The sequence below is a fragment of the Leuresthes tenuis genome, unplaced genomic scaffold (assembly GCF_036924035.1).
Source record: "Leuresthes tenuis unplaced genomic scaffold, fLeuTen1.0.hap1 SCAF_18, whole genome shotgun sequence".
NCBI lineage: Eukaryota > Metazoa > Chordata > Actinopteri > Atheriniformes > Atherinopsidae > Leuresthes > Leuresthes tenuis.
In genome coordinates this window covers 12,571,269-12,590,783 of record NW_027325372.1, presented here as the reverse complement: position 1 = coordinate 12,590,783, position 19,515 = coordinate 12,571,269, and the positions used below count along the sequence as shown (strand labels likewise).

Here is a 19,515-nt window from a genome sequence, read left to right as displayed (position 1 = left end):
GACTGAAAGCCCAATGAAGACTTCCAGTGATTGAGCCAATAAAAGACATTTCTAAGTATTAGAAAAGGTAACCGAAATCAGCCGAGAGACGGGGGTGGGGTGGCTTAGCGTGAGCATAAAAACGAGAACTTTAAGAGTAAATGAGGAGGAAGGAGAGGAAATAGACAAAGGGAATTACACACACTATACCATGAGACGGTGTGATCATACAGTAGTTTGGCAACTTCGACCACAAACATGTCTGAACAGACACTTCAGCATTTCAGCTGAGGTCTAACCAAACATGCACATTTTTCAGTTCTGGTTGACTGTCTCAGTTCAACTACATCAAAGGGTTTCTAATCTCTTTTTTCATGCACAATCCATCCTGATCTTAAAGTTGTCTACCTTAATAACATTAATTACAATGTGGACTATTATCAGCATTACCAGCCACTGTACGGACAACTGGATACTAAGAAGCATTTCGCCTTTCATTGTGAAAAACAGGCAAGTGAGAAAATATGAGCAAGCATTATTTTTTTGTTCGTAAAGACCCTAATGCATGGGTTTTTTTTAGCGGCCTTTATTCAAAGTATTTAACACTCCATCTTAAAGTAAGAGGTGTCGAAAAGACAGTGTATGAACTTTAATGCATTCTTGATGAGAAATCTTTTTGCTCAAAATACTAATTTTAATGTCTTAATGTTCTAGAGTGCTTTTACCCTGCTTATGTATATGCATGTTTAGATGTGCATTTTAAAAGCCCAAAAACATGTTAAAACATCAATAAATTCAGAGTGTTCTGAGTGACCAAAGCAGGGGGTAGACTGAGCCCATTGGAAAAAAAATAAAACTCTTTGGCAAGTTAGTCATATCATGGCTCCACCCTAAGATGAACAGGACTTAATGGTTTAAAGAGAAGGGGGATTGGGAAGGAGGTGTCGGGTATGTGACATACTAAAATAGAGAAATAGCGAGAGACATAAATAAAGCACAAGCAGTTGTGGAAAAGAATAAGGACAGACACCAATGAGCTAAGAAAGCAAAGTGCTTGCTACATCCTGTCTAGACAGTCAACCACAGCCTGCTTAGAAGAGGTTAATGTTTTTCTGGACTGTTATCTGTTACCCATTAACTAACAGGAGAGATATGGTGTACAGCCTTTCAATGAAAACACATCAAGGTAAGTCTTTGAACTTAACTTGAGCATTTGGACCGGATCAAATTCTATTCCTGTACATTTCATGTGCAGTGTCAGTTCTCATCTCCTCTCCCTTTCAATGGTGTGCTAATGGCAAAGCCATGGCTAACATAAAAGGTAATCAAACGGGCCTGCTTTACTGATGATGTAATAGCACAGGGGTTTGCAGAGAATAGGAAAGCTGTGGAGTTGATAAATGACACCCCACAGCACTTTTTAAACAGTGGTTAGTGGTCAAAACAGGATTAGTGATATTATCAGTATTACTAGGACAAAAAAACAAAAGTCATGGAAAACAATCCCGTGAACACACATTTAACAACTTTAACCCATTTCCGAACAAAAAAATGTGGAAAGTTCTGCCAAAACATCAATGGTGAACGGAATCTCTTTAGCAGCAGCAGTTGGGGAGACAAACATAAAGTCAGCACGCAGTGATGAAGAGTCCAAGGGTCCAGGTGAATATTGAGAAATCAGCATGGGAACAATTTGCAACGACATGGCTGTTTTGTAAGTACTGCCACTGCGCTATGAGCGAGTGGTAAGACGAGCCTCTAGATTAACTCCTCCGTGTGCCCCCGGGAGCGTTGGCTGGGTTTGTGTGTGAGCGCGTAGAAGTCAGGGTCCACCATGTTCCCACGCATGTCGAGCTATAGAATACACATTGGTAAGATGCCCCTGTAGGAGAGGGAGGCATACGCAAGCTAAAATTAGACTGATTGCCCTGATTAAAAGAGAATGAGAGGAGAGTCGGAGAGACACAGCAGGGGGAAAATGAGGAAACCAAGATCCAATAGCGGAAGAAAAAGCAGAAAGATTACAGCAGGATGTCCCTATTCATCCCTTTCTAATCCACCTATCATCCATCCCTTCCTCTTTCCATTCCTTCCTGCTGCCACCCACCCACCTTGCCTTCAAAGAGCTGCTCTAATGTCTAATATCACACACGCCAGCGTCGGCGCGAGAGCAAAGCATCGATTATCTCGGAGAGAGGCAGAGTGAGAAAATTTGACAACCTTTTCAGCAAGCAGCCCCAGCGAAGGCAATCAGGAAGGAAAGGAAGAGGCCCATTTGTGATGTTCGGCTAACAAAAAGTCAGATGAAAAAGAGGGAGAAAGTTGTGAGAAGGCGTGCTCTGGCAGCACAGCTATGGACAGCTGTCCCAGATCACACATGCATGTGGACCCTGTCAATCAAAAACGGTGCAGCTTTCAGCTCACTTCTTCAGCCTCCATCTTATCAACATCCCTACTGATGAGAATTTCCATGGGAACTGTTAAGATGGCAGGACTTATCCATGAGGTCATACAACAACAAGCAGAGGCAGCCCCCCCCCCGCTGAGGTGGCACTGAATGAGTAACTAACCCTCATCTCTGACCTGTGCAGGTGGAGGGGGGGCAAACAGGATTTTATTCTGCACAGCTGTACTCTTTTAAAGTGGGGAAGTAGTGTCTCAAAAATAAAACTACAACCTCGTTCAACCAGTTCATCGTCTGCCAAAGCACACGATGACTAAGCACATATGTGTTTTTTAAAGAGCTGACACCTGCTGATTTATTAAACTGCATATCAACTCCTTTGTGCACAACAGACTAATAGCAGGTTCCCAAGAAAACAGGTTAAATGTCAATTAAACAAGACTGATTGTTGACAAAGATTCACGCGAGGGTTATAGACTGAGCTTCTGCTCAGCACATCAGCATCTTTCTGTTCTTTACATAGATTATATCAAACACTGATGAATGGTGTGTTTTATGTGCAACTCCAAGTGACAAATAGTTTGAGCAACAGGAGGCAGGGGGGCTAAAAGAATGAAAGTACTTTCTGAAAGTTGTGCAGGTTTTTAGTTTTGGAAAAAAAAAAAAAAAACGGGTATTTGGAGTTTGTATTAATGACTGAACTCAAGCTGAAAGCAAATAACCAACAGCAGATATCGAGCAAGCTTCCAATTCCAAAAATAAACTCGAAGCCGATGTACTGCGGCCAAGAGAGCTCGACGCCCTGCGATTTAAGGGAACATGTGCAAACGGACACAAAACGCAGACCAAAAGAAAAAAAAACCATCCTAATCGCTCACCAAAACAGGCTGCGAACACAGACAACACCTTGAAACAGAGGCTTGCCTAAAAAAATGCAAATACAGAAGCGTGCAACTAATAGCAAAGGCAGCGTTTTTGAGGACAGAAAAAAGTAAAAGATTCTAAAAATCTTGATAGCATGACTAATGCTACGATGTCTTTTTCTAGTCACAATGGTCTGATGCATCACTTTTTGTCCAAGGAAACATGCCCAGGTGGACACTTTCAATTTTATCCCCCCAATAGCAGATAACAGGGCTTTGATGAGTTAGACTGACGCACTGAATGAATGAGGAGCCCTACATGACAGCACCTTTTAAGTCGAGAGTGCGCGAGGACCTGAGCTCACATAGTGTACACTCTGTCCCTTGTGGAGGCAACATGGGCTCTCTGCAGTGGAAGACTGACTGTTATGTGGCACAGTTGCTGTGCGGTTTGGTTTTCAGACCTTTGCTGTACCGCTGTAACCAGATATTTGGATAAGGCTGGCAAGGGGAACATGAGCCACAAGTCCCTGTGTCGGTTTGTGCACCTTTAAAGCCCTCAATACTGTCAAGTTCCGTGAATCCACGCAGTCACCACAGCGATGCAGAAAACTAACTATTAATTAGAAACAGCTGCATTTTACTATAGGTACGTTCAAGCCAAACCCCTCAATCAGAACAAGTCAGACAGAAAAGCAAGACAAGGGAGAAAAGCAATTATTTTAAAGCATAAATAATCCTCAGGTTATGTCCAACATTAAAACACTGGCGGCTGGGGATTTATTTTAGTTCTTTTTAATAATTGCAGCACATATAAATGAATGACTCTTGAGCTTGTGTACAGCATGCCAAATGTCTGATAAATACTGGCATGAGGCTGAGCTACAATCAGACTCCGTACACCCTCCCATGGTAAAGGTTATAGTTTGAAAAGAGGAGCACTGATCCAGAGTCTGTACCTCAGGGGCTGTATTAATTAGCTCCAGATGGCCCACATGGTCCTTATAAAATACTACCTTGCTGCAGCTGGCTCTGAGAGAGCATGTGTGCGAGGGTGCGCCTGGATCCATTTCATCCACATAAGAGCATTGCAAACGTGCGTGTTTATATGCTTAAGAGTGAAAAGTGTATGAATGTTTATATGTACCTATTAATCTTGACACTGTGTACGAGTTTAACCAAAAGCGCCTGTCAACTCATTTGCCTACTGCTAATTTATCTGCAAGTCTGTTCAGATCAAGTCCAACAGCAGAGTTACAAATGTGCACGAATACTTTCTTAAGCTTGTAAGGATTTTCAGACATCAAAATCTAATGCAGACATGACATCATGTGCGTGTGCGGATACCGGCAGTAAAGCACGCATGACCGAAACGAGGCTCCAAAACTACATTTAGGCACGAATATGAAACTTTCTCAACAAGCTTTTAGTTTTGCATGTAACAAATGAAAAATCCTGTGTCTTTTCATCAGCTAACCTCTTTAGACATGTTAACTTATTAGCCTGCGTGGAGCAACTGTGAGGACTGAGAGTGTACAAGGACATATGAAAGTCTGCAGACCCTTATGTGCAAAAGCCAACTTCCGCAAACCCTAAAAATAAATGAGACTTCAGTGTAAACACTCTTAAGTGAGTGCACCCTTTCTTCGATGTGTTTGTTTTTTCTGTCGGCCTGCATTTAGAAGAGGGATGACACTGCGGTGAAATAACCTGTCGACCCTTTGACTGTCACATATGCAAACAGCATAGACCCCGGTCACATATATACGGAGCATGCGCACACGAAACAAAAATAAACAATCATTAGTCAGCGAGTCAAGGCTACCATGAGGACAAATGCTTCACAAATCATCCTCTATATTTACCCCCAAACAAATTACAAATAGTAGTAGGACACTCTGTCATAACAGTGATGTACACAGCAGCGCTTTGTCTTTTCTGTTCTACCGTTCTGCACCAACAACAAGATAAAAGTATCAGAGTGATACTTAGAAGAGTGTGTGTTCCATCCTGTGCGTTGGAACCTATATGCTTCAAACAGGTCGAAAAAGACTGACGTTCTTCTCAGATAAATGATAAAGCTAGTCCTGTGTGTATATTTAACTATAACCTTGATCCCCCTCCCACTCCTCCGTTTTTGGGGGAGCAAAAGGATGAGAGGGGAGATAGCGTGATAGGCAGATGTGAAGAGAAAAGACATCTTGACAATAGATTAAGCTAAGCCGATCTCTGTGAATATATAAATGTTATATTAGGTCAGTTGGAAGTCACCCATTGTCCTCGTTGTCACTTTAAACATGCTAATGTATCAGCGGTGCTGCACTTGTGATAAATGGGTCTAAAACAACCACTTTGAAAATGCATCAACAGAGGTTCGACCCGATGTCTCCAAGAAAGATTGAAAAGTCAAACAAGTACTTTTTGCTTTGCGTCGTTTTTCCTCATGGTCAAGAACATTAAACATGTGAATGTAACTTCTACAAGGTCCACTGCACAAGGCTATTTTCCAACTCCCCCCACCCCCTAAACCCTTGACAACACATGCTGAACCCAAAGCCCTGTGACCTCTGACCTCACAGTCCATCTTAAATCACCCGTGGGAGTGGCTAACCACTGCCAGGTTGTCAGGTCAATAAATATCAGAGATGCTGTTCGTGTTTAGCAGTCTCTCTAATTTTGACCGAGTCCCACATGTAGACCTTCTGAGGGCCTGAGTGGATTTGTGAGGTTTCGGGAGTAGTAACACAGGAAAAAGGATACGAAAAATATAGAGAGGAGTTGTAAAGGTTGCCAGCTAAGATGACTGTTTCCTATCAGAAAAAAATCAGAAAAAACTGGTGTGTCAGAAATTGGTTTCAAAAGAAATTGGTTTCTTTTAAACCCATAAACTTTTCTACATGCTACTATAATACGAATTTTGGCTTACAGCAGATGTAGTCACAGCTCAGAAAATTATTTTAGACTAAAGGAACGCAGCCAGGAACACCACACAGACCCCTTTTAATAGGCTTCATCGACGGTATAATCACATTTGTGTTCAACAAGGATTATGTGAGCGAGTGTGTGTGCTGAGTGACAGTGTGCACAGTGGTGGCTGTATTAAAACTTCTTTAACCCATCATTTCGCTGGCAAGGAAGCGCGGCAACGACAATGAGTTTTTTGGGAGATTTTGAAAAGCGGCCTGTGACACTCGGTGTGAGTCACAGGCAGGGTAAGAAAAAAAAAAAAAGAGCTGGAAAAACAAAAAGTTTTAAATAAAACTCAAGTGTGGTGAGCAGAGACAATATTTACTGGTGTTTCAGGTTTTTCAAGGATTTCAAAACATAAATGGAGCCAACATTTGCCAGAAACACCAAGGGTACTATTCCAACTGACTAATAGTCGAGTTTGCCGTCCACTTTTCCTCACATGTCTATCTGTGTGTATGTGGTGTGGTTACAGCAGCCACTGAATAATTGTAAAACACATATATTAGCCATCTTTGGGTTTGTTTACATCAGCTGTACACTTGGTATTCATTGTTCCATTAGCTGTTGGTCATACAGCAAGGTGTTGTGCTGCATGTACTTTTTCCTCGGAATACCATCTAAAACAAATCAATACACACATTAAGGCCCTTAATGGCTCTAAAATGCACTCGCAGTGTGTGTGTGTGAGTGCACGGCTGCACGCGCATCCCTCATAAATGGAAACGGTGATTATGCATCACTGACAAGAGTCATTGGTTATGCTAGACAAGTGTGTGCGCCTTTGTCTGTCTGTGTGTGTGTGTGTGTGTGTGTGTACACACTTGGCATTCATTAAGTCGAAACAAAACAAGCAGCAGCAGCTGAGTGTGTGTCTTGGCTCAGACAACAGAGAGAACAGATTCAAAGAGAGCCAAAAGTGGGGTTCAGTGAAGAGCGAGGGGAAAAAGAAGAAGAAAAGAAGAGGAGGAAAAAAAAAGAGCGAGAAAACGGAGAAATAAAGTTAAGAAGTCTGAGAGGGGCACTCAACTTGTGATCCACACAATCGCACTCTACCCACGCTTTTGCAGTGCCTCAAAAGTTTGCATCGCTTTCACACAGAGCAACGCTGCTGGGGGGCAACGCGGTGAAAACATCTTTTAATCAGCTGAGCTGCAGTGAGACGGTCTTATTCTTTCATTTCTGGTTTCATCCAGGACTCAAAAACTCGATTGATGGCATCAGATGTGTTTAAGACCTTACAATGTGATCTGCTGCACAACTGACAGGCTATTTAAAAAAAACACCTGGATGAATCATGAATCACATTGCATGAGAAGCAGACTTTAATCAGATTAATGAAGCGAGAAGCTGAATGGTACGGAGGCCGCCTCTGTCGGTTGTCAGCATTCACCTAAAACCTGCTTGGCAAGCTGGCTTACCGACTGAATGGGGCTTTGCAAATCACTTAAGAATGCAGCTACCTCACAAGGTCAAACCTTACACTACATTATGAATAAATATACAACCCAAAAAAATGTTATCGCTTAAAAGGAAATACTAGAGAAGTCCTTTTTTTTTTTACAGTTTGGTAAAAATAAAAATAACACAGTGTATCCCTGAACGACTCATTTCATTTAAGAGATGCTGAATAAGTTTGAGAACTGTGACAGCTTGTTGGAGAAGGAACTCTTTAAGAGCCCCCACCACCCAAAAAAACAACTTTTGAATAAAAACGGGCTCGTTTTTTGGAAATAGTAACAGGTAAACAAACAGAGGGGCATTTCTAATTCAAATATGGGAGAAGAACAGAAGAGCTGGACTGTAACTAGGTCAGTAAACCATGTGTTAGCTTGTGGATCTGAGAGTGGGTGTCCAGGGCCAAAGCTTGGCAGGGGGAGCCCATTAAGAGAATATGGGCTTGATGGTAAGAGAAGGCTACAATGAGCTGGCATGTCTGAGGGGATGAGATGCCAGTCTTTAAACCAATCTCAGGAGCATGGGAAGACAAACACAGAGTTGATCTCAAAGACTTCTAAATGGGGCCGCTTCCTGCCAAAAATCGCCCGCACCTGCCCTTCTGTTTCTGACTCCGTGCTGCCCCACCCAGAGATTTTCTCTCCGCCTAGACTCGATTCCTGCACCCTGTCCTCGCTAACTTTTTTTCTTTTTCACTCAAAAATGGATGCAGTCCCACCACAGCTCCCCCCCTTTTCGGTTGTGGCCAGTGCCAGGTGTGAAATCTCCTGGCATCGTCCCGTTATGGAGCCGTACAGCCCACTGAAGCCAAGGAACTGGACTCATCCGTCACACATGAAGCGCACACACGTCAATACACACAGATTTTAAAAGAGCACGAGGCACTGCCAGTCACTGGTTAGCCTTTCCATCTGATCAACATCAGATGGAGAACCTTTGTCCACTCAGTCTTACCGATTGAATGTGCTTGTGTGCAGTGAAGTAATAAAATCCACCAAGCAGGCCGGCCTGCAACTGAACTCCACACAGGGCGCTACAGGCCATCGGGGAAAGAGAAAATAAAATGCGAACGTCTTTGTTTCATGTCATTCCTTCAGTGCTTTACTTCTTTATCTGGTAAATAGAAGAGTATTTGTCCTCTACTGTCATTTAGACCGCACTATCACTTCAGTACAACCCTTTCTGTTGCTGCTGTCAATCAGGCACCGCACACCACAATTCTCTTATTGTGCAATTCAGCCTCTTGGTAGATTTTCACGGCCACTAGCAGGAAAAAAAACTAAACAAAGAAAAACGTGTTCTATCTTTCTTTCAACACTTTTATTCAAAAGTCAAAGCCATATCATTTCTATAAATTCTAAAGCCAAAGAAAAAAAGAAGATTTTTCATTCGAGTTTCCGTCACGGCCCCATGAAATCTTTAATATCACCTGTTCCTTTTGACACCTGTTTCAAAACCAGGTACACGGAAGCTTGTAATGACCATGCTGAGATTGTGAGTGAGACTACAGTATCAAATGACAGCTAGGAGGACTCGGGCAGGTGCTTGACACACAGTGAATAGAGCCTGTATGGGCTGCTCATTACAGAAGGACATCTGCTGCAGTCCCCCGCCCCCTCCTTCCTGTCAGACTCCGCCTCTAGCTTTACACTGATGTTTGGATGCCCTGTCAATGCGTGCGAGGGACCAGCGGCAGAACAAAACCACACACCAAACCAAGCTGGCGTGCGTCAACGCTCACGCACACCTGCCACCAACAGCAGCCGTCTGCCTGAGAGTAAAAAAAATACGGAAAACCCTTTGAAAAAGCTCTGAAATAAGACGATGAAGGGAAATCATTCATTGCGTGTGCTGTGTTATCGGAGTGTGGATGTGATGGAGAGGAAACACAAACTTTGAGACTCACCGGCCATTTTGAATTTGCTGTACACTCAGCAGAGCTTGATTTACTCTCAGTCGTGATTTCCAGCTTGTGACCGTCTACGAGCCGAATACATTAAAAGCCTATCGTTTTCCAAAGATGGTTCGAATCATTTTCCAACACTGTCTGTCAAAGAGAGCATTGTTTTGTAACAATCTCTCAAACAAATGACCATTTTTCCCAGACAAAATCAGTTTGAGTAATTCAGACATCGCACAAATCCATTAGAAAAGAGAGAATAAAATAATGCGGCTGGAAACCGACAGCTTTTTGTACTCTGCAACAACTCCAGCTCTTAAACGATTCATTTGGAAATGCTCGGCAACGGTCTTTTAAGTAGGTAATTATCAGTGATTGAAATTTCATTTGCATTAAAAAGATTGGGAGTGCTGCCATCTATAAATGTTTGTACTATTTACACCTCTGTGTTGACTCGCATATCAGGCAAAAAAACTAGCAGGATTTTACTGTCAAACCCCAGTGGAGAAAGAGAAGGAAGGAGCAGGTCTCAGGAGAAAGAGGCAAAATATGACAAAGTGAGTGCATGCGTTCGGTTTATAAATCAGTGCAATAAATGTTGTTGCTCTGCAACAATTTGAATTGATTTTGCCGGGGATGTTGTAACAGGGGATATACGGGAGTTACGGGGAGACGGGGCGAATAAATTACAGGAAGACGGAGCAGTTGTGAGAAAGAGGAAGATACACCGTGTGTGTGTGTTTGTGTGTGAGAACTTGAGAGTGAGTGGCATCCTGTGGCAACTCACGAGGCCTCGGAGTTTAGAAAAGTCATCATTACCGAGCCACAACTGCAATTTATATCATGTGCGCAAAATTTCCCATCATCCTCACAGTATCGGCAGCAGCAATGTTTGTTACAAATTCATATTTACAGACACCAACAGGGCGACAGCTCTGCACTAAAACAAGATGCAGGGCTCTGTAAAGCTCTTTATGACCCAATGAGACAGAAACAGCTATGGGAACTGTATACACACACACACACACACACCTCTTTTTTGCAGGACCGTCCTCGCCGTACTCATTGCTCCCATGGATACCCTGAGAGCGCAAAGACCCATCTTCTTTGTGGCTGCCCTTTGACCCCGAGCCATTCAGCTGCCCATTGGCTAGGGAACCTGAAAACACAACACATAAAAATAGTTACAGTCTGGCCGCCACAATATGTTTACAGACTACTTAACTGAAACCCTCCAACTCTAGATATCTGACAAGCTTCTAACGATTCCTGGAGCTTAATGTTGAGCCTGTAGGGAATAAACAATATTTTTGTGAGTCAGTGTTAATAAAACTCTTCGTTTTGTCTTTGATTAGATATAATGAAGAGGAATGAAGATTATTCGAAACGATTATGGTAGATCTGCTTTATCTGACAGTGCAGAGTAGAGAAAAAGTAAAGTGGATGAACAAGGAGAGAGGATATACTAATCATAACATGTCAAAACAGACAGAAGGCAAACACGATTGCAGTCAATGCGAAAATACGAGCAAATCTGAAATTACAAACGTACATACAGTTATTGTAATGCCATCGCACTTTTTGAGAGAAGGAAAAGCTACTTATTCGTTTCCCCGTCCACATTTTCCCTTGCCAAATGCTGCCGTTGTTGTTCTGCTGACATATGTGATATGTGCCCACAGACAAAGACTTTTTTTTTTCTTCCCTTTTTTAAAAACAAGCCAGAGGCAGTCTGAGAAATGGACAGCTACTGCTGGACTTGACATTCTCAATGAGCCCAATCGAGAGAGCCCCGATTAAATATTTAGCAACCAACTCACACAAACAAAACAAGGCCCCAGACAGATTCTTAAATCAAAAGCAACAACGGGCACTGAGAATTCAAATTAGGTCAAAGAGTGAAGTGGAAGTCAATGGTAATTAATGGAGACAACTGAATTAATCAGATATCACAAGGCTGTATTTCCTCACAGGCAGTAGTTGTAATTCTTAGATCGTGTCAGTCATTAAAGCCTGTCTGACTCCACAATATTGTGTGTCATTGGGCAAACATTTTGGGGGAACAACTGGGGAAGTTGTAAGCATTTGGGATCATTAAAAAGATAATAATAAAAGGAGCTGCAGAACGGAGACACAGGAGCAGTAACATGTATTCAAAAGCCGCCGCTCTCTTAAACTCAAGTGCAGTTTCACAGAGCTGGAAGTTTAAGGTTTGGATGAGCAGAGGAGGAATGCAGCAATAAGACATACGACATATCAGTTCATCACATTTAAGCTCTTTCTGCCTGTTTTGACAAGTATTTGTGCCTGCTTGAACTTTAACATGGCAGGTTATCAAATCAGTCAGATTCAGTTAGCAGAGACTGGTGATGATTCACAGGCTCCGAGGGTTCGTTTAACCAAGAGCTTTGCAATCATAAACTTTCATTCACCAACACTTTTCCCTCAAGGATGTCACACTCTCGGTCACAAGTTCTTCCCAGTGCACCCAACAAATTCCATCTGAGTGATGACAAATGTGTCACTCGCCCTGTTTTGCACACCCCTAATAACAGGTATCAAAAGATGATGAATTGAGAGAATTACAACAGTGAGGCACAAGTTAGGATGAGTGGCAATTTGAGTGATATTCCGTTAGTGTTGCTACTGTTGAACAAGTCCGGGGAGAAGTAAGATCAAATGACAATGCAGGACGCGGGATGATATATTGATTAAAATCTATTTTTACCCACTCCAGAAACACGTGATTTAATAGATTTATATCTGCACTTTAGGCTAAATGAGAGCGCACACACTTTCTCACACACACACGGGGGCACACGTTATCATTATATAAACACTGGTGGGTTTGCTTAACACACGCAGGGCAAGTCAGTACCTGAATGCAGGTACAGTCATCAGAAACATCCTTGCGGTCGGTGAGTTAACAGGAACCGGTGTGATGAGTAAGGCTATTGCATTTCTGGCAATGCTTTATGTTGGTACTGAAGAGCCGCCAAGTCTATAGGCCACAGGTGAATCACTGCCTTACAACGTCTTCGTTTGCACGAAAGGCTTACATTCAATGAACCAGTTTCACTAAAAGGCTTTTGAAGTTCCTCCTTGCGAGCAAAGGCATGAGAAAGGCAACGCGGAATTAATTTGAGCTACATTTATCTAAAGAAAAGAAAATCAAAAAAAAAAAATCCTTCACTTTCGCAAATGATAAACATTTCCATTTCAAATGCTAAATACATTTTAGGTCTCAAAGTGCCCATACTCTTCTTAGTTATAAGTACAAAACTTTGCTTTTATTATTGACTGTTCACAAACCACACGATTTGGCCAAAGAAAAAAAACATTTTTAAGCCAAGCCTCCCAAAACACCAAGTTTTTCTTGATTAGCCTAAATTAGCAGAGCAGTGGTGGTGGTATAAAGCAGATCCTCATTCTTTGTGTGAGAAAATGTGCTGTATAAGCAACTGGGCTGATATAGTGTGCTGTAAATCAACTTCATGACGATGCCATTAAATCCCAGATTAAAAGAAAGCCTGAAATCCAGTGAGGGTTTGCATGCAGTTCATGAACACTCCTCTCTGTGGAAGAATACCTCTCTTTCTCATAGACTTAATTTTTCTGAAACATTGATGAGATTTAACAAGGATGAAAAGCTACACAAACACAAACTGACTGAAAGGGAAAACCCAAAAAGCATAACATGGGCTCTTAAATATGTAACCACCAAAAGAAATCTGGTTCAGAAATCTAAGTGATCAGGCACATGGTCCCATCTCAACTTCTGGACAACATTTTGCCAGCGAGACTCGCGCCACAGAGTGAACAGAACAGCTCATTAACTTTAATTGTGCTCAGAAAATGACTGACGCATGGCGTCCCCAGAGAACGCTAACAAACAAGCAGAGGCCCATTTCACCAGCCTCCCTTCTTCTTTCCCCCACCCGCCCTCCATCTATCCATCTCCTCCATTCCTCCAAAGAGTTGTTTGACATATGCTGGTTGCACATGAGTGCCCACCTGAGGGGCAGAACTGGGAAACTTGAGAGAGCAGAGGCTGGGAATGGGCAGGTGCTGCAGAGAGCCTTGGATCCTCCGCTCAAACTCCTGGAGCTGCGAATACACCACGCCAGTGTGCCATCCTTATAGCTGCTCCTATGGGGGTGGGATCTAATCAGATTTAGGCATGCTTAACTAAGCCCATCGCTGTGCTACGTTCACCTCAATGTCTCAAGAGAGCAGGAGGTAGTGAACAGAGGTACAAGGCATAGCGTGGCATGTCACAGGGCACAGAGGAGCCTATTAGTGTGAGCTACAGTGATAAGTAGAACTAAAGCGGGGCACTCATGCTATTGAAAAGATAATAATCAGGGGCCTTATAGGTTCTTTATTGCAGTATTGCAGCATTCTTCATCGGCAGAGAATTAAACACAGGCTTTGAATGCAGCCAACACAAAACAGTTCCTTACATGTTGAGCAGATGTTGCATCTGATTTGCTTTTCAGAACAACCTGAAAGACAGTCCTAACGATTAAAGACTAATTGTCGAACTCTACGGATTTCCTCCCCCACTAAACAGTCCCACACCTAAGCATGTTGTCGCAGCACTCGAGCCCAGTGACTTAAAAAGAACAGCGAATGTTCACTATAATATCTTAATGCGTGCATCTGCAACAACTTTCCGTCCCCCTCACACACAGACCACAGATGGCAAAGAGATATTGTGGAAAACAGAATCCTCTGAAGAAGTGAAAGATAGCATTTCTCTCGAGCCGCTGACAACTACGCTCATCACCGAGTTCCCATGTGAGTAAAAAGTCAGAATTACTGGAGACCGCCTGTTAAGCAGGCTTGGCAAGTCATGAGGCACATTAACGCAAAAAAGAACTCTGAAATTTGAATGACTAAATACAGTAACTTTTAGATGCTGAAGAAGTCATGATTTTATGCATCAGGTGTCCTGTAAGGATCAAAGACACGCGAGTAATTTTTTCTCATTATGTGTATTCTGTACAGTTAATATTCAAATATACTGGAATCTCCCTTTTCTCTCTCTCTCTCTCTCGAAAACTAAACCTCTAAAATTCTATATCCTGCCCTTTGCCCAAGTATTCCTCCCTGCTCGTATGCAATTAAAACAGCATGACAAAATAAAAACACACAATGGGTAATTTCATTCTAGGAAAACCCCTCGTAGTATACATTCCCAGACATTTTTCAAAGTAGAGGAACATACTTAAATTTACTGCCTGGCGAGATTATCTGAAATGGCCCAGAATATATTGCTCTTCCTCCCAAAATGGGACCTCACAGCACAGCGTGACACTTTACCACGAGCTGGAACAAAAGCATTCAACAATGTGCCGTTCTGAAACATGGCATCTGCTTTGTGCAAGTTCAGGGCTATAAATCTAAAGGATCAAAGGCATAGATGGGATCCTGCAAGGGCCTGAGTTGTTATGGAGAAAGAGCATGTAAGGACAGAACAGATGCAATCTCTTACCCTGACATGATTTGATAGTTAAACTCTCCCTCTTTAGTCTACTTTGATTCTTTTAAGTCATCCATTACTATCTAGCCTTTTAAAAACTTTCTCTCTGGGCTGGTATACCTTCTTCTGTCCAGCTCTGTCCAGTGATACCATCACCAGACAGAGAACAGAGGTCCCTCACAGTGTTTTAGCTGCCACTCTGGTCATGCAAGCTGCTGGCAGCATGGGAAATACAGACAGACAGCAGAGTGACAGCAGACTGAGTGATGAAGGAAAGGGCATGATGTGTCTAAAAACACCAAGAATAGCAAGTCCTGAGATGTGCAGACCAACAAGAAAAAAAAGAAAGGGGACAGACAGAGAAAATGGCAAACAAGGAGCCCTCTCTTCAGCCCCCACTGGTATTTGGCCAACAGCCAACTCCTCCATCAATAGCACTCAGGAAAATGGAGAGGGCGAAAAGGAAAATATTGGAGGAGAGACAGTCAGTAGAAGAATACAGCAGAGGGAGATGGTGAGGTGGGGACATAGCTACAGAGATAAAGCTTCAGCCAGTCAGAGAACAAGAGAGGAAGAGTGGGAAACAGGACAGAGGGAAACGAAGGGAGGGTGGTGATGGAGGAAGAATGGAGAAAGAGGGAGGGACCGGTTGCGTGACAGTGAAGATAGTTAAGATGGATGTGCAGAGGACGAGAAGGACAAAACAGAAAAGAGGGAGATGGTGAGAAAAAGATGAAGACAGATGAAGGAAGCAGGAGGGAGAAAAGGGGATTGAGGGTTTGGAGATATCCAATCGAGGAGACTGAGCGGCAGTAGGGGGAGAGGAGACAGGAGCTTGCGGAGGAGGCAGAAACCAGAGTCCTATTGATGTGTAATGAAACCCTGCATCGAGGGAGAGACTGACGGAAGGACAAACGGTTGAAGGGAGATGTGGAAGCGAAAAGGAGAGGAGGAATGTGGCTGCGCGAAGTATGCTTGGGTGAATGAGGAGAAGACGGGTTGCAGAAGGGCATAATGTCATTTGTTAAATAATGCAGGAGGGAGCACGAGAGGCAGGGAGTGCAATGGAGATACACGGCTGCCAACAGCCAAAGGTAAAGAGGCTGGGGAGATGGCATGATTGCTGGTTATGGACAGGGAGAAGGCTGGGTGGGTGGGTGGGAAGACAGTCTGACACATACAGCTAACTGACAGGCAGCCACACCCCCTCTAAAACAGAAACCAAAGCCACTGCTGCCACACAGTGACCGAGAAGGAGGAGGAGGAGGGGGTGGACGGAGGTCTGTGGAGACAGAGAGATGGACAGACAGATGCCTTATAGGGAGGAAGAAGATGCTTTACAGTGGCTTAGACCTAGATATAACCCAAAACCCCTAGTTCTCAAAATGGCAGACACGTAATGAAGCAGGGAGGCTCACGTCAGATTTTACATTCATCCCAGCAAATAAATGAATAGCAATAGTTTTTTGTAACTGGATTCTTAAATGTTGGTGTGTCAAGTTAGATTTGTCCCATTTTTGAGCCTGGTACTGCAAGTCCTCCATAAAAGACACAAGTGTACTTAAAGACTCCTTAAAGATGCTTAGAAACCTATGTGTGACCAGGGACTAAACCTGGGACTTTAACCAAGTCTTTAGTAGGTAGTAGTATGCACGTAAGAGCTGGTGCATCACAGCAGTAAAGGGTCTGCAAAACACCAGATATGATAATCCCAATGTTTCTAAAGCTCTGCGGGGAAAGAACTGGCCGCAAACAATACTTGACACAAGGAGCAAATGCGTTGGCACCTTATCAGGAAACAAGTTTCCACTTTTGTCATAAAGACAAGTTAAAGTTAAACTTGTTTTTTCCACATAGTTTAGCCTTAGAGTCTGTCATGAGTCCCCTGTAAAGAGAACTGTTTCCTTTTCACTTGCTGTTTGGCTTGGACTCCAAAAATAGTTGGTTAGAGTTAGAAAACGATCATGGTTTGGCTTGAAATGCAGTCGTTCGCGGCCCTGCACGTGTAAAAGATATGCAAAACGGAGCCCAGAGAGTTGCAGTGTGAGGCAAGGGGTTCTGACAATGCTTTCTTATGGGATCAGATTAGAGTGAGACTGTACTGTAAGTTATACATATCAACAATCATCAGAGATGTAAAAAGCCAATGTTTTATTTAGCGGTTGGGCTGCCATAAAACACAAAGTAGAAGAATGAGTTGGTTTGGCTCGCTCTTGACTATGTTTTTATTTGAAGAGATTTTCCTTTTTTTCCCCTTTTTTAAAGAGAAGTGCTTATATAGATGTTCAGTCTATATATATATATATATATATATATATATATATATATATATATATAAATAAATAAATAGAGAGGGGGGGGGGTGTCAACAACAAAGAGGGAAACCTTCTAGAATATGAACATTGATTAAAATCCAAGCAGTCCAAATATATTCATTGCAGATTCAAGCAGAAAAAAAACTATCGATTTTTACATCTCAGAAACTGAAACCAGAAAATGTTTACCGCTTTTGTTTAGACAATGATGCAGTCTTACCACTTCTCATCAATTTACTGCCTATCAAGTTTCCTTTAAGCAAGGTCTTTATATATGAAATCTATCTCTAATTCATCGTCTTTTCCACCTCTACAATAAGACTTACAATCATATATATTCCAAGCACAGCCTGAATCTCCAAAATGGCTGTTCCAAACAAAAAAGTGTGGCACATGTCTGGCCCCAACATAAGCCCAGAGTCTCTAACCCACAGTCCTCTAAAACAGCAGGGGCTGCCCATTCAGGATGTAGTGCACGCTGAGCATGATCCTCCAAAATGGCTGACAGTTTCACCACAATGTCTATGCTAGATAGGAAACTGTGCCGCTCATGCAGCGTCCAAAGCCTCGGTAACCCATGGTGCTCTAAAACAGCAGGGCCCGTCTATTCAGCCCGGCTCCCTTTTGTGTCATCGTGGGCTGCTGTCGTTACCCCTGGTGCGACGGGCCGCCGACGCTTTCTAATGAGTCATTTTTATTCAGGCGATAAGGTCAGCTACCCGCAGCGGCTTAAAAGGCCCCGAGGAGCGCTGGAGTGGCAGCTATGAGAAGCCAGACAGACACACAGAGATGCACCAGCCAAAAGGAGAGGAGGGGGCACTCCGCACTGGCATACAGTGAATAAATTAAGGTGTGGAAAAAAAAATAAAAAGCATAATAAAGAAAACCTGACAGAAATGGGGAAGGAAAAGAACGCTGGATATAAAAGCTGGATTTCAAAAGAGACTTCCCTCCTGTCCCCCACGTCTGCTGAACTGGATGGCTCCTCCTGGTTCATTTCTTTCTGTGTCTGGCTTGTGTTATCGTCAACTGAGAATAGCTTCTGAGGCACGTGTGAAGTTCAAATCTCCGCTGCTGGCTGACTGAGGGCTTTTATTTGTGCGGGAGCACCAGTGTCAAACTTAGACATGGTGGCTGCTTGGCTCAAAACAAGCTGTTCAGCTGCCTGTGCCCTCACTCTTTTTGTATTGTTTTAAGTTTAAACACCAAAACCCACAAAATGCCTCAACTTTTACAGTAGAAAGCTTCTAACTGGGATTGGATTTCTGTCAGAGGAAGCGATTTCCAATATTAATTCTCGTTGAAGTTCCTATGAGCACATGCTGCAACGGGTATTGACCCCTGGGCGAGTGTAAATGGATTAACAGTACTTAGACACACGTTCTGTTTTAGGAGCTGTGGAAAACCTCATCGGAGTCTGCTTAAACAATCTTTTTTTTTTTTTTTCCTCAAAAAACAGGAGAAAAACACATTTACATTCACAATTTAACTGAGCAATAGTTACAGCTCAACTGGGCCAATTGACTGGACCACCAACCAGAGTTAAATCCTGGAAAAGCTTTAAATCTAATCTTAACAGGATGATATTCAATCACATTTGGTTGTCTGACAACAGAAACAGAAAAACATGTGACTGGAAGCAGCTTCATTGGGAATTCCGCTGGATTAATATGTACTATTTTATTCTGCTTTTTCGAAGGGAAAGTGTTTTGATCGGGCTTCAGTCCCGTTTTAATTGACTGCAGTAGTCATGGATTTCAAGCTCATCAGCTCAAGCTTGGCACAGTATTGATGGGAATGCAACACCCTGGTGAATACACCAATTGTCGCCGCTGCCGTTGCGGTGACATCTCTCTTGGAGGCCCTGCAAGTGTCGGCAAAAAGTGGTGGACAAAAAGAAACAAGAATGATTGATTGAGCTTTTTTTTAACCTGTTTTCAAGACAGCCGACACCTTCCTCTGCCCTGTTGTGTGGAGCCAACATCCGATGTCCAATCAAAAATACTTAACTAGCTCCAAAAGCAAAAAAAAAAAACAACCTTTGGCTTTACTTTGATATCATTGCATATGGCAGACAATGAAAGCTCACAATTCGTATCAAAAGTTAATTAACACATATTATTTATTTAATCTAATCCGATACA

At 42.7% G+C, this 19,515-nt stretch overlaps 1 protein-coding gene across 1 annotated transcript in view; it reads right to left on the bottom strand.

The window, feature by feature from the left end:
- The window catches only part of jarid2b (jumonji and AT-rich interaction domain containing 2b), a 98,512-nt gene that overhangs the window by 33,073 nt on the left and 45,924 nt on the right, over positions 1-19,515 (bottom strand). Inside the window, exon 3 of the mRNA XM_072370528.1 lies at positions 10,604-10,730. Within this exon, the coding sequence (XP_072226629.1) occupies positions 10,604-10,730 (127 nt within the window). The remainder of the gene's footprint in view (positions 1-10,603; positions 10,731-19,515) is intronic.